General features: G+C 42.5%; 1 protein-coding gene across 3 annotated transcripts in view; it reads right to left on the bottom strand.

Annotated features, from left to right (window-relative positions):
• sugct (succinyl-CoA:glutarate-CoA transferase) overlaps positions 1-16124 on the bottom strand; it is a 469744-nt gene that overhangs the window by 390158 nt on the left and 63462 nt on the right. For all 3 annotated transcript variants that reach the window (XM_033019979.1, XM_033019981.1, XM_033019980.1), the window contains exon 6: positions 7459-7579. In XM_033019979.1, the coding sequence (XP_032875870.1) occupies positions 7459-7579 (121 nt within the window). The remainder of the gene's footprint in view (positions 1-7458; positions 7580-16124) is intronic.

The following is a 16124-nucleotide window of genomic DNA, read 5'->3' as shown; positions in this document are numbered from 1 at the left end:
TAATAAATAATATATTTACGACTTCTCTTCAGCTAACCTTCCTATGATTTATATACCTGTACCACTCAGCACTCTCCAATTTCAAAATCTCCATGATGGGAATGAGAAGATAATTTTATATTTAAATGTCATAGTGTGAAAGATGGCCAAAAGAGAACACATGAAGATAGACACAAAATGCTGGAGTTAACTCAGCAGGATAGGCATCATCTCTGGTTAGAAGGAAATGTGTGACGTTTCAAGTCGAGACACTTCTTCAGACTGAGACTCTCAGTATGAAGAAAAGTCTCGACCCAAAGCATCACCGATTCCTTCTATCTAGAGATGATGCCTGTCTCTCTGAGTTACTCCAGCATTTTGTGTCTATCTTTGGTGTAAACCAGCATCTGCAGTTCCCTCTTACACAAAAAACATGAAGACTGGTGAAAAAAGATGTAATTCAATTTGTGAATCTGAGGAGAATATTTTTTGATATTAGATAAGAACTTCAAAATAGTGAATGCTTAAGCACAAGATTCACAAAAATCATTAACGTGTTTTTTTAAAATCTTCTGTCACTCTTCCTCTTCTCTTTATGACATTAAAGCTGATTCTTGTTCGCCTTGTTCTCATTTTCCAGGAAAAATAAGAAAGTCATGAATGGTTAGATTTTGTTAATGCTTGGAATCTTCCAAGGATGATGAAGAAACTGTGCTCACAATTTCCTAAAAGAATAATATCTTGGAGGGAAGATGCAGATTTAGGCTCCATTTAAACGAGTGGTCACAAGATGGGTAGAGAACAAGATCATGAGAGACAATAGACAAAAGTTCACATGCACCTCTTCAAACCTTGTCGACTGCTTTCAGTCTTCCCAATCTGGCTTCCTTACATCGGCAAGACCAAGGGAGACCCGACCACCATTGCGCCAAACACTTGCCCTCGTTCCACCGAGACCTGCTGGATCTCCCGGATGCTAACCATTTAACGTCCCTTCCCATTCCAACCTTTCTGTGCTAGGCTTCCTCCAGACCACACGGAAACAGGAGGAAGAGCACCTCATATTCCGTATGGGTAGCTTAAAACCCAATGGTATGCACACTGAATTCTCCAATTTTATGTAACAACCCTCTTCACCCTCTCTCATTCCTGTGTTCCCTCCCATTCCCTCCCCCCCCTCCCCCACCCCCCACCCCCGTGAACACATTTCCTCCACTACCTCACACCCCTTTTCCACTCCTCATCCACTCTTCCCCTTCCCCCCCCCCCCCCCCCCCCCCTCTCCTTCCACCTATATCGCTCCCCCTCTGGCTTCATAACTTCTGTCCTCATCTGATACCCAAACATCTCCTTCTCCTCTCTGTCCGCCCATCTGGCAATGAAACACGCCTCATCTGTATCCACCTATCACTTCTGCCCCCACCTCTCTTCCAGCTTTCTCATCCATTATTACAATCAGTCCTCATCTGATACCCAAAACATCACAGAGCTACTCCTGCATTTTGTGTTTTGCTTAGAAAAAAAGTTAGCACTTAAAAACAACAAGAAACAATGAATACACCATCCATCATCGCTGCTGGACATTTATCTAATTTACAGTTTGCTCTCAAGGATGCTGGTTTTGGGGAGCAGAATGGAAGGAAGAGGTAGGAAACAAGGGCATGCTGGAGGCACACTGAGGTAATGTTAAAGACAAGGACTGAGAAGTTCAATTCATGTCAGAAGATAATGATTTCTAAAACATGTCTGACAATCCCCACAAGTACATGACAACAGGCCTAGACTGCATATTTAAGTCCAGCAACACATTTTAGGTGGTCACAGAGGGAATCATGATCAAAATGCATCTAACTTTACATGAAATGTGCACATGTGTGTTTCCAGTCAGGTTCAGAAGGTAAAAGGATCTGGAGCAGAAACCCAGGCCAGTCTTTTCTGCTCCAAACCTGGAGCACATAAGTTAATGGTTATATATATATATATATATATATGGTTAACGGTTATATATATATATATATATATATATATATATATATATATATATATGGTTAACGGTTACATCTCTATCACATGCTAATAAATAGGATGTATACCTTTAGGGTTTGGTAGAAGGTAGCTATATGAATTAATCAATTAATTAATCAATCAATCAGCCAAGTATGTACACATACAAGGAATTTGCCTTGGTGCTCTGCTCGCAGGTAACAACACGACATACATTTGACTTTGGCTTTGACATCGGGAGAAGAATGGAGAGCAGGGGAGAGACAAGACTTTGCCTTCCATCACAGTGAGGAGGAGATTCACTGTGATGGATGTTTGTGTAAATTGTGTTGGTGTGTGTCTTGGTTCTTTTCTTGTTGTACGACTGCAGAAACCAAATTTCGTTTGAACTTCATGTGAGGTTCAAATGACAAATAAACGGTATTGTATTGTATTAACAATTAAAAATGACACATAAACCATTAAACATTAATAATAAAACATTATAGTTTAAACATGTGAACAAAATAAAATAACAGAGCAAAAGTAGCCTACAGACCTTTGGTTATTGAGTAGAGCTACTACTCGTGGAAAAAAACTGTTTTTATGTCTGGCTGTGGCGGCTTTGACAGTCCGGAGTATATACAGTATATAAGCCACATTTCACAGCCATTTGGGTTACAGAAATTTGATCTTACAGCAATCACTAATCTTTACCCAAAAATCTGAGATTGAATAAAATTGGCTGTGGAACTTATATAGGAATAAAGAATAAATCAATAAACACAAAATGCAACGGAATTTTTTTCCATTGCTGTTTTAATTTTCAGCTTGCATTTCTTGATGCATGCGGGCAACGTGGTTCTTTTTCAGTGCAATAGGTTAATTTTGCTATCCAGTAGTTTTTCCTCCCCAAGTGTTTCCTAATTATGCACCCTCACGAAGTCTGAAACAAGGTCAACACGCTTTATTGCAAGTTGTAAACCTAAACAACCAGAGAAAGGAATTTCACAGAATCTAAAACTTGATTTTTTAATAATGAATTGATGCCGGAGAAAAACATTTGGGGAACAGCTAAAGCTGTGAGGCTCACGACAGCACCTGCAGTCCTCAGGAGCCAGCAAGTAAGAATCTCATTGCTCTGATTCCAGGACATATAACTATTAAACACTTTTCACTCTCTTGACTCTTCAGAGGTTCAAGTGCCTGATGGTTGCTGGGAAGAAGCTGTTCTTGAACCTGGAGATGCCAGTTCTAATGCTCCTGTACCTTCTTCCCAAAGGTAACAACAAGATGAGAGCATGGCCAGGGTGGAGTGGGTCTTTGATGATTTTAGCTGCTTTTTTGAGGAGGTGTCTCCTGTTGATACACTCGTAAATGGGGAGGTCAATTAATCATGCTGGAATGGGCAATGCCCAACACTTTCTACAGACTCCCTCATTCCTGGGTGTTTAAGTTACTGAACCAGGTTGTGATGCAACCAGTCAGTATGCTCCCTACCGTACACCTGCAGAAGTTTAACAGAATGTTTGGCAACATGCCGAATCTCCTCAATCTACCAAGGAGGTAGAGACATTGATGAGTCTTCTTTGTGATGGCATCAATGTGCTGGAATGGGATTAATCTTCAGAGTTATGCACATCCAGGAACTTCAAGCTGTTGACCCTCTCCACTGCCATCCCGACGATGAAGATATGCTCACAAATTCTCGGCTTTCCCTTCCTGAAGTCAACAATCAGCTGCTTGATCTAGCTAATGGTCAGATTATCGATCTAACTCCTGCACTCCGATTCATCCTTATTCATTAATCCACCAACAATGGCGGTCTTGGCAGCAAATTTAAAATGGACATTGTGACTGTGTCTGGCTACACAGTTATGGGTAGAACAGGGGACTGAGCACACAGCTTTACAGTAATCCTGTATTGAGGATCAATTGTATCAATGTATTGAAGCGTAAAGCCCCTGTTTTGGTCTCCTAAGTGGGACAGGGGCTTGAGTGTTCATAAGGTCATAAGTCATAGGAGCAGAATTAGGCCATTCAGCCCATCGAGTCTACTCCACCATTCAATCATGGTCACTTATACTACCGTACCCTACTGAGGGGGTCACAATATACTTAATTTTAATTAGCTCAGCTCATAGATTACCGCTAGGATATTTCTATGGAACATTAATAAACTGAAAAATGGTTCAGTGTTAAACTACTGAATTATTTATGATCATCCAGTTGAAGTTATAAGAATTCATGTGTTGAGATGACAATAGAGAATTCTACTGATCGATTTGACTTTAAGTTCAGAAATTTGTATCTCTCTACTGGGTTGTGACTTTAAAATGTGCTCAGTAGTAGTTAACTATCTGGTTCCTTGTAAAATCATTGGGTTGAATCAAAGATCTTTGAGGCAATGAAAATAACTCTGAAATAAAATGTTGCAGAAGAAATAACACTCTACTCATGACTATATGAAGGGTCTCGACCCGAAAAGTTGCCTATTTCCTTCGCTTCATAGATGCTGCCTCACCCGCTGAGTTTCTCCAGCACTTTTGTCTACCATCTACTCATGACTAAATATTTTTGACCACTTTCCATCAAGTTGCCTGACCTGCTGGGCATATTCATTATATTCTGCTTTTATTTCAAATGTTCAGCATTTCTGCTTTTTCACAGACCAAAAATAACAATTAATCTCATCAGAAACATAAAGTAATAACAATAGAACGTCCACATTATTTCTGCATGAACTAACTGGAATTTATTTAACTCCACCAAGCTTCAAAGGAATAATCATCTACACCACAAAACAAATTGTGTAGGAAGGAACTGCAGTTTAAACCGAACATAGACACAAAAAGCTGGAGTAACTCAGTTGATCAGATAGCATCTCTGGAGAAAAGGAATGGGTGACGTTTTGGGTCGAGACCTTTCTTCCGACCTGAATAAGGGTCTCGACCCAAAACCTATTCCTTTTCTCCAGAGATGCTGTCAGACCCACTGAGTTACTCCAGCTTTTTGTGTCTATCCACAAAACAACTTGCTGGAGGAGCTCAGCGGGTGAAAATCTCTACATTGGGTTGTAAATGAAGTGCAGGAATCATGCGCCTTTAGGAGCAATAATTAAACGGCAACTATGTCTTGCAATTAGAGTGTAATGGTATCCATGCTTCCTGGCATTCGTTGAGGTGAGCACCTGTGTAACGTCATCTCTGAACAATCTCAGCAATAAAAAGTCCTACCACTGTTGTAATTCTACAATCAGAGCAACATCCTCATAATTTTCCATGTAGCTTTACAATACAAAGCTACTTTAAAATGTAGCTTTACAGAAGATTGTGATTTCTCCTGCACCTCAGTAGACTTGCATGCATCACATGCACCAAATAAAGGAACTCGTTAAACCGCACTGTCAGCAAATTTTAGGTCACCCGACCTAACACCTTCTCTTTGGTCTCGACCCAACATAGTCTGAAGAGGGGTCTCGACCTGAAACGTCACCCGTTCCTTTTCTCCAGAGATGCTGCCTGTCCCACTGAATTACTCCAGCATTTTGTGTCTATATTCTCTTTGGATCTATTTCCATGTGTTTGTTTAACTTAACAGTGGTTTACATTAAGGTGCTATAAATATTTAATTTGTTAATATTTTATTAAATTGTTAATATTTTATCCAACTGAAATCATCAGTAAGCAATATACACATAAATAATAAACACATTTTGTTAAATGTGCCAAATGTGTGTTTCTTTTCAAACTGACAGTGCAAATCCACATTTAGCTTTTGCTAGCTCGCTCCTAATCTCTACAAATAATTTGCAAGGTTGTCCACTAGCTATTTCTTGTGTTTATTTTTCCATAGAAATGAATATGAACGTTACTCACTTGGAAACAGAACTATAATTATCTTACTGGAGCTTGCCAAATATACACATTCCTCCAAAGACAAAAACTGCAGATGCTGGAAATCTCATGTAAAAGCAAATTATGCTGGAAGTATCCAGTAGGTCAAACAACTGATGATTGAAATATTATCTCAGTTCCTCTCTCCAGATAAGTTGCCTGATCTGCTGAGTGGTAACAGTTATCTTTACACTGAAATAAACAAATCTGTGATTTCAAGATTCAAGATTCAAGAGAGTTTATTGTCATGTGTCCCAGATAGGACAATGAAATTCTTGCTTTACTTCAACACAACAGAATATAGTAGGCATAAATAAATACAGAGCAGAACAGATCAGTGCGACCATATACCAATGAATATATATATATACACACACATAAATAAACAGATAAAGTGCGATGGGCTATTAAAGATCAGAGTTTTGTTTGAGTTGAGTTTAATAGCCTGATGGCTGTGGGGAAGCAGCTATTCCTGAACCTGGACGTTGCAGATTTCAGGCTCCTGTACCTTCTACCTGAAGGCAGCGGGGAGATGAGTGAGTGGCCAGGATGGTCGGGACTGGACATCAAACTGGAAACTTCATGACTTTACAAATAATGATTCGTGTCATATTCACCCATCAATTGCCATTAAATCCGAGAATACTAATCTCTTGCGCAATATTAAAACAAAAACAAATCTAAATTTATTGCAAACTTGAGTTTGATCCTGATCTCAGATGATATCGCCTGGATGCTCGATTTCCATCCATACCGCAAAGAAGAGATGTTAGGCTAATTAGCAAAGTAGATTTCCTTAATGTAGGAGCGTAGCAACAGAATGAGACAGGGGAGTTGATGTGCATGTGAAAGAGAATATTTACAGGAAAATCAATGGGGGTAGATAGTGAGGAATTGCTTCCTCCAAGTGAGAAACGATAACTAGCTGAGAAAGTCTCAGGATAAAAGGTCTGCGCTTAAAGGAGGAGACATTTTTTCCACTCAAGACTTTATAAATCTTTGTAAATGCAGTTTCCTCCCTCATCCCAAAGACGTGCAAGTTTGTGAGTTAATTGGCCTCTGTAAATTGCCCCCGTGTTTACAAGGATGGATGTGAAAATGGGACAACATAGAACCATTATGAACGGGTGATCGAGGTTGGCATGGATTTGGTGGGCCGAAGGGCCTGTTCCCATGCTGTATTTCGCAACGAAAACTAAACTATTTACAGCAGATCGCAGGTACTCTAACCAAATATGTTCAACGTCAAGGTGGAAAGATGTTTGCGTTCCGATGGAATCCAGAAATAATAGAAAAGTGAATTAGGTTGTCCCTAATATTGATTGGGGAGCAGTCTCAAAGAGCCAATAGGTTTAATCTTTTCTAAACTTCTATATACTTACTGATGATGCAATGGTGAACTGAAAAAGTAATCCATTGACTGCAAAGTGCTTCTGATCATCCCAAAGTACACAAAAGTCCCATACACAAACCGGGCTCCTTCTAACTGTCCAGAAAGGACAGCTGCAGAATTTTAAAAAATATTTTATTTACTCTGCATTATGAATAAAAATCTCTGTAAATATATTATCTGATAAATAACATTCAAGTAATTTCTTACCTGAAATTGAACAGTATACTATATGTGGAGCAATCGCTTCTATATCTGTGTATCCAAGGCCCATTTCTGCTAGTTTCCCAGGAACATAATTTTCGATCAATACATCACAAACAGATGCCAACTGCAAGACACAAATCAAAGGAATCTTTTGTCATTATTACAGATTTCATCCATAAAAATGGCAAACATTACACTGGAACAGCAATGAGAAAGAACACATTTTGACTACATATGAGATAACATGAATGTGCATCAATCAACTTTAACCTCCGTGTCAATGCTGCAAGCATTTCCTAAGCTATTAAGACAAAACTTGGTTTGGGTTCTAAAAGGGATGAAAACCAATAAACAGCAGATGCTCAAATCAAACAAAAACAGAAATGCTGGAAGAACTCAACGAATCAACCAGCACCTGAACTGAGAATCACCGCCCTGAAACGATGACTGGTTTTCTATTAATACAAATGCTGCTTGATCAGCTGAGTTCTTCCTGCATTTCTCTTTTTATTGGGATCTAATCATTTTCATTGATCCCTCCCTTGGTGTTGGTATCTGTATTTCCATTGTTTAACCACAACATTTCTAAGGATCCATATCGGAGATGTCCTCATTCGTTAGGGAATGGGGGTTTCCCTCTTCTACCACAGACGAGGCCCTCACACGTGTCTCCTCGGTATCCTTGATCCCCCTCCCCCCAGTCGCATCAGAGACAGAGTCCCCCTAGTCCTCACTTTTCACCCCATCAGCCGTCACATACAGCACATAATCCTCGGACATATTCGCCACCTCCAAAGGGATCCCACCACTAGTAACATCTTCCCATCCCCAACCCTTTCCGCAGAGAACATTCATGACGCAACTCCCTGGTTAACTGAAGAAGGGTCTGAAGAAGGGTTTCGGCCCGAAACGTTGCCTATTTCCTTCGCTCCTTAGATGCTGCTGCACCCGCTGAGTTTCTCCAGCATTTTTGTGTACCTTCCCTGGTTAACTAATCCCTTCCCACCCAAACCACCCCTTCCCCAGCTATTTTCCCCTGCAACCGCAGGAGATGCAACACTTGTCCCAATACCGCCTCCCTCGATTCTGTCCAGGGACCCCAACAATCTTTCAGGTGAGGCAGAGCTTCACTTGCAACTCCTCCAACCTAACTGAGTGTATCCGCTGTTCTAGGTGTGGACTCCTATATATCGGCGAGGACAAGTGCAGACTGGGTAATCGTTTCGCTGAACACCTTCACTCAGTCCGCCTTGGTCTACGCGATCTCCCAGTTGCCAAACACTTTAACTCCCCTTCCCATCCCCTTACTGACTTTTCTGTCCTGGGCCTCCTCCACTTTCAGAGATGAGGCCAAACCAAAATTCGATGAACAGCACCTCATATTTCGCTTGGGCTGCTTACAGACCAGCGGTATGGATATTGATTTCTCTAACTTCAAATAAACCTTGCATCCCCTCCCTCTCCATCCCTCCCCCACCCTAGTCATCGTTCTAGTTTCACTGTCGTCCTGCTTAGATCCACCGTTTGTATCCACTCATTATCACCGTCTCCACAGCCAACAATGCACCATTGTGGGCTCCACCTTTCCTTGATCATCGTTGCTGGCTTTGATTTTTTTCTTTTGCATACCTTTAATTTATGTATTCTTTGTACCTTTTCATATCTCTTGTATCCCTCTCCCCTGACTGAGTCTGAAGAAGGGTCTCGACCCAAACCGTCACCTATTCCTTTTCTCCGGAGATGCTACCCGAGTTACTTCAGCTTTTTAAATCCCATTTATGAATATGTAGCGGATAGAAGACACCAAGAGACCAAATTCAATTTCTGAAATTCAGTCCGAGTATCAATAGACTGGTCACCACATTGCCTGTTCAGCAAACATTACAGACAACAAATTTTGATCCCCCTGATTTGAAGCGACTTGTAACTTTTAGGACCCCAGAGTCCACTCTTTCAAACTATGCCTGCACTGATATAAAACCCACCGATATAGCACAGAGGTAGGTATTTGAACGTATGTAAGCACAATCCAGTTATACTGATTTTCCAGCTCCTTCCTTAGAGTCTTACAAATCTTTTCTTTCAGTTACTTTTATTCTTTAAGCCTAAAGGGTCTGTCCCACTTGGTGATTTTTTTCGGTGACCGTTGACGTCATTGACTGACGTATCAGGGTTGCCGAATGATTTTGAACATTTCAAAATGCAGCGGCGACAAAAAAATGTTGCGACACTTGAGGTAACACCGTGCGTCAATACGTCATCACGTCACGTTATGCCGCATCACGCCGCGACTTTTTCGGTGACCTGATATGTCAGTCAATGATGCCGACAGTCGTCAAAAAAATCGTCGTGGGACAGGCCCTTTACTTCAGGCAGATAATTCAAGATCACCATTGCTTTTGTGTGAAAATGCCTTTCTTTATGTTACCTTTGGTACTATTGTTAATCATCTTAAATCCTCCGGCTGTCACAAATGGGAACTGCCCTTGTTTTTTTTCTCCTTATGCAGATTATTCATAATTTTGAAAGCTATCAAATCACCTCACAATATTAGTTTATCTTAGTGAAGATATTGCTTTTCCAGTCCATCCCTCTAAATGAAATCCCTTGGAGAGAGACTTCTACAGCATAGAAACAGGCCTTCGCCACTGCTTGTCCACGGTGACCAAAATGCCAAACCGAGCCAGTGCCACTTGCCTCTGCCTTTTCAAAATCTCTCTGTCGCTCACTAACATCTTTTGCAAGCTAACAGATGTCAGCAGAGAGAAAAGTTGGTGATTCAAGTTAGCAGAGGTACTTCCTTTTTGGTGCTGCCTTGCTTAACCACACAGATTGCACAACAAGTTAATAAAATACACAGCTGATGACATAAATCAAATGGCTGACAAGTTTCCTGGATTAGAAACATGGAAAATAGGTGCAGGTGTAGGCCATTTGGCCCTTTGAGCCAGCACCGCCATTCAATATGATCATGGCTGATCATCCAAAATCAGTACCCCGTTCCTGCTTTCGCCCTATATCCCTTGATTCCATTAGCCCTAGCAGCTGTATCCAACTCTCTCTTGAAAACATCCAGTGAATTGGCCTCCACTGCCTTCTGTGGCAGAGAATTCCACAGATGGGCGGCATGGTGGCGCAGCGGTAGAGTTGCTGCCTTACAGCGAATGCAGCGCTGGTGACCCGGGTTCGATCCCGACTACGGGTGATGTCTATACGGAGTTTGTACGTTCTCCCCGTGACCTGTGTTGGTTTTCTCCGAGAACTTCAGTTTCCTCCCACACTCCAAAGACATACAGGTATGTAGGTTAATTGGCTTGGTCAATGTAAAAATTGTCCCTAATGTGTGTTGGATAGTGTTAATATGTGGGGATCGCTGGTCGGCGCGGACCCGGTGGGCCGAAGGGTCTGTTTCCGCACTGTATCTCTAAACTAAACTAAAGATTCACAACTCTCTGGGTGAAATAGTTTTTCTTCATCTCAGTCCCCCAACATCGGGAACAATTTTCCTGCATCTAGCCTGTCCAATTCCTTAAGAATGTTATATGTTTCTATAAGATCCCCTCACCCATCAAAACTCCAGTGAATATAAGCCCAGTCCACCCATTCTTTCATCACATGTCAGTCCCTCCAACCAAGGAATTAACCTGGTGAACCTATCCCTCAATAGCAAGAATGTCCTTCCTCAAATTAGGAGACCAAAACTGCAAACAATACTCCAGGATTGGATGGTCACACTTCAATGCAAGATTCTGACTTACTAGCAAATACCCAAGTGAGCAGCTATCTTAGTTTGCAAACATGCATCAAAAAAGAATCACTTCCCCCAACTCCAACCAATTGCAACTCTGACAAACTCCTGAGTGCCTCCCCACATAGACAATCTTGTTGATCGTTAATGGGCCCTATTCTCTATCTTGTTACTCTTTTGGCCATTAGATACATGTAAAGTGTTGGGGGAGTGTTTCACATTTCCAACATAAAACAAGCAAGTTCCCATAGCTACGGGTTTAATCTGGAGAGGGTCAGTACAATGAAGAAATAGTTGAGCAAGAATGTGTAGAGGGAGGTAATACTGGTCAGGACTCCTTTTGAGGATGAACGAACTGGAGGGCCCTCTAAATTTTCTAATTTGCAATGTAGATGCACAGGGTTTTAATTTCCACAGTGAAGATGAGCCAGTTGGAACCAGGGAATCAGAAATTAATAAAATGACAAAGGGTAGAAGTAACATAGATTACGTGGGAGGGGATAAGACCCATCAAGATAGGAAGAAGTAAGTTTGGTAGGGCAAGAGCAGGCTCAAATAATAGGTCTACTGGGACAACCCTGCATGGTCATCAGGTCCTGAATTTTATCCACCTTAATGACCTTCCTGACCCCCAGCATCTTTTAATCTGAAACTGCCCTTGCATAATCGCATTCCCCACACTGATCTCATTGTCCCCCATATCTTTCTCCTTGGTGGAAACAGTTGCAAGGTACTTGCTTACTACCATTCCTACATCCCCAGACTACAAGAACAAATTCAATAGACAATAGACAACAGACAATAGGTGCAGGAGTAGGCCATTCAGCCCTTCGAGCCAGCACCGCCATTCAATGTGATCATGGCTGATCATCCCCAATCAGTACCCCGTTCCTGCCCTCTCCCCATATCCCCTGACTCCACTATCTTTAAGAGCTCTATCTAACTCTCTCTTGAAAGTATCCAGAGAACCGGCCTCCAACGCCCTCTGAGGCAGAGAATTCCACAGACTCACAACTCTCTGTGAGAAAAAGTGTGTCCTTATCTGATCCTTGAGCAGTCCTACCTTCTCCCTGGATACCGTCTTGTTTTCAATGTAGGTATAAAATGTTTTCAGATTTTCTTTAGTCTGACTCGCCCAAGCCACTCTGTGACCCCTTTCCTAATATTCCTTAAAGGTCCTGTCTGATACCATTCTCTTAAACCTTGCAGGCACTTCCTTTTTCATTTTGACCATATTTACAATCTTGAGGAAGTGGTGGAGGTAGGTCACAAAACATCAAAAGTCTGTGGACAAGCACTTAAATTGCCAGGTTACGGAGACTGCACACCAAGCGCTAATAAAAGGAATTAGTAAGGTTGGCTACTTGGACGTAGTGAAGGGTGAAATTGAATTCTCCAATTTTACGTTATACTGCTCCAGCTGCTCTCTCTTTCATGTGCACCCCCATCCGGCTTCGTGCTTACCCATTTCCCCACTATCCCAGCCCCCTCCAACCCTTCTATCTATATCTGCCCCTGTGGCTTTAAATATCATTCCTCTTCTCTCCTTATCTAACACACTTTTGTCTCCTTTTAAACTGTAGCCAACTCCACCTCACCACCTTCAACTATATACACCTATTATTTGCCAGGCTTTGTCCCCCCCCTTCGCCCCCCCCCCCCCCCCCCCCCCCCCAAGTCAGAAACGTCATCTATCCATTCCCTTCACAGAAGCTGCTTGACCCACTCCAGCACTTTGTTTAGTTTAGATTAGAGATACAGCGTGGAAACAGGTCCTTCCGCCCACCGAGTCCGCACCGACCAGCGATCTCTGCACATTACCACTATCCTACACACACTAGCGACAATTTACATTTTATACCAAGCCAATTAACCTACAAACCGGTACATCTTTGGAGTGTGGGAAGAAACCGGTGAACCCGGAGAAAACCCACGCAAGTCACGGGGAGAACGTACAAACTCTATATAGTCAGGATCGAATCCAGGTTTCTGGAGCTGTAAGTCAGCAACTCTACCGCTGCGCCACGCTTTGTGTTCTGCTCATCTTCCTTATAAGTTGCCTTATAATTTGGCTGGGTTCTTGTAAATGTAACATTAAAATTTTTTACAGAAAGCATAAAGCAGGTTGTACAGGTAGTTCCAATATAACAAGATAGTTGGATTCCCAAGAATCCTCGTGTTATAGAAAGTTGCATTATAAAAACAATTGTGTCAAAGGTACTCACTATTTTTGATGCAGGATTTTCACACTCCCCCACACTATCCTACCCTGTACTTCCAAGGGATTGTTTTCAAAGGTGAAAGAATGGTGAACCAAAAATCAATCAGAGAAATGCTTGATCATATCATATCCAGCAAAGAATGACAATTTGAACTCGGAAGTGAGCATGCAATATCTTATCTACATGTTTATGATGACAGGACAACAGAAAGAATCTCTGCTTGCAGCCGAGGTGGCAGAATGGAAAATCAGATGCATATTTCAGTTTTTTGACATGTGGAATTAGGCCCATGCCAGGATTGGGTTCTGGCCCAGCTCAGATCCAAACTGGAATAACAATGCAACAGTCGCAAGATTGCTGAGCTTGAAAGTGTGCTCCACTTCTTCCCCTCAGTTATCAGGATTCCAAATATTTTTTTCATTAGCTAAGGTGTAATCCGATTCTCCTCTACCTCATTGCAGACATTGGACTGTGTCTCTGGAACTGTTGTGCCATAATGCTGAGAACTATATGCTGCACTGTGTGTCTTTCCCCTCACTCTACCTATTGTACTTGACTTTGGCTTGATTGTATTTATGTATGGTATTATCGGATTTGATTGAATAATACGTAAAACATAGCTTTTCTCCGTACTCGGTACATGTGACAACAATAAACCTAAACCTGGACAGCGCCTCCTGTGAGTGTGGGGTCTCAACACAGACAGTGGAGCACATAGTCACCAGTTGCCCCAAACACCGGCCACCGAATAGTGAACGAGGTCTGATTGACCTGGACGATGACACGTTGGCCTGGCTCACCTCAACGGAGCTGCAGGTCTAGAAGATATACGACAGAAGAAGACAAAGCAGATGGGGGAATCGAGTGAAGAATAATCACGCTTCTTAACGCAATGGGACTGCTAAGGAGACATCAACCTTTAAACTAGTATAAATGTGATAAAATAATTCAACATCACTTCTAGCAGCAAAGATAGTGGAAACCAAAAGTCTTCAGAAAATTGTGAGAACATGGTTTCTTAGTCTGAAGAAGGGTCTTGACCTGAAACGTCACCTATTCCTTTTCTCCAGAGATTCCGTCTGACCTGCTGAGTTACCGCAGATTTTTGTGTCTATCTTCGGTTTAACCCAGCATCTACAGTTCCTTCCTACACATGGATCAGAAGGTGCTACACACTGCAGGAGTAGACATGTCTGAGCAATCTACAGTATAGTTTTGTGAGAGTGATAAACCAACATAAGGTAAACGAAAGACTACAGCAACGTGGGAACTCTTCACCTAGCAAAACATTTTGCTGATTTTGTGATAGCATAGATGTACTTATTGCTAAACTGAAAACCTAAGTTGAAAGTTTACGCCATATGGGTGGCACGCTGGCGCAGCGTTAGAGTTGTTGCTTACAGCACTTACAGCGCCAGAGACCCGGGTTCGATCCTGACTACGGGTGCTGTCTGTATGGAGTTTGTACATTCTCCCCGTGACCGCGTGGGTTTTCTCCGAGATCTTTGGTTTCCTCCCATATTCCAAAGATGTACAGGTTTGTAGTTAATTGGCTAGGTATAAAAGCAATTTGTCCCTAGTGTGTGTAGGATAGTGTTAAAGTGCGATCGGAGCGAACCCGAAGAGCCTGTTTCCGTGCTGTATCTCTAAACTAAATTAAACGAAACCACAGGAGCTGAAGCTAAAAAGTAGAAATGAACAGGACTGTTTACATATTGGGTTCATTGAAACACTGGGATAGAGACTCCATATTGTATTGAACGCTGAAGTCAGAACACTCAGAAACAAATATGAAAGGATGCCAGAGATGCAGCACCATCTAGTGGCATCTCATGATAGTGCGGTAAGTATCAAACACTGAGGTCAGCTAGTACCGCCGACATGGTGAATCACTAATGAATGATTATTGATGAAGTGTATCATAGAGTGATACACTCATGGAGCAGGCACGTGCCATCAGGGTAGGCAAGGTAGGCACTGCCTACCCTGGCTAAAATTATAAAATTATAATTATTAAATATAATATCAAGGCAGGGGAGATCGATCTCTTAGGTAGGCATAATTCTCCGTGCCTTTCATGCACAGTACATGTAATACGGGAAAGTCTGTGCAGCTGATGTGCCGTCAATGCTGCTACAAGCTGTCAATGACAAGGGGAGCTGAAGGCAGCTGAAATTCTGCCTTTGCAGCGTGGACTGTGTACAGCGCAATACGCAGCGCAAGCGGTTGTAAAATGAGAAGCGGCTGTAAAAGGACAGCGCCGCTGGGAGGGGGGGGGGGAGTCCCTTTCACAGCATGTCAGGAGTCTGGCCAGGGGTAAAGTTGCGGGAGGTCAGGAGCGTTGAGAAGGAGGGGGTCGGGGATCATGCCAGCAACCAGCTCAAGAGCGGGTCAGCAGGCAATAAATAACAGGACAGCGGGCGGTGGTTACTCCATGTGTCAGTGCGAGTAACCTCAATTGGTCCTTTGTTCGCACTGACACAGGAGTAAGCTCCACCGCCCGCTGTCCTGTTATCCATCGCCCGCTGACCTGCTCCACTCTATGTACTTTGCTCTTGAGCTGGTCCCCTCACTGTTCAGACGGAGAGAACTGCCAGATTTGAGTGGGCCGGCAGAAGGCGTTGAGGTCCCGGCAGCCGCTCACAGCCAACCGAGCTTCTTCCCTCCCCGGCCACAATGCAGTGGCTCCGCACCCGGTG

The sequence above is a fragment of the Amblyraja radiata genome, chromosome 4 (assembly GCF_010909765.2).
Source record: "Amblyraja radiata isolate CabotCenter1 chromosome 4, sAmbRad1.1.pri, whole genome shotgun sequence".
Taxonomy (NCBI): Eukaryota; Metazoa; Chordata; class Chondrichthyes; order Rajiformes; family Rajidae; genus Amblyraja; species Amblyraja radiata.
Note: the sequence above shows the minus strand (reverse complement) of the source record. Positions and strands in the feature narration are given on the sequence as shown.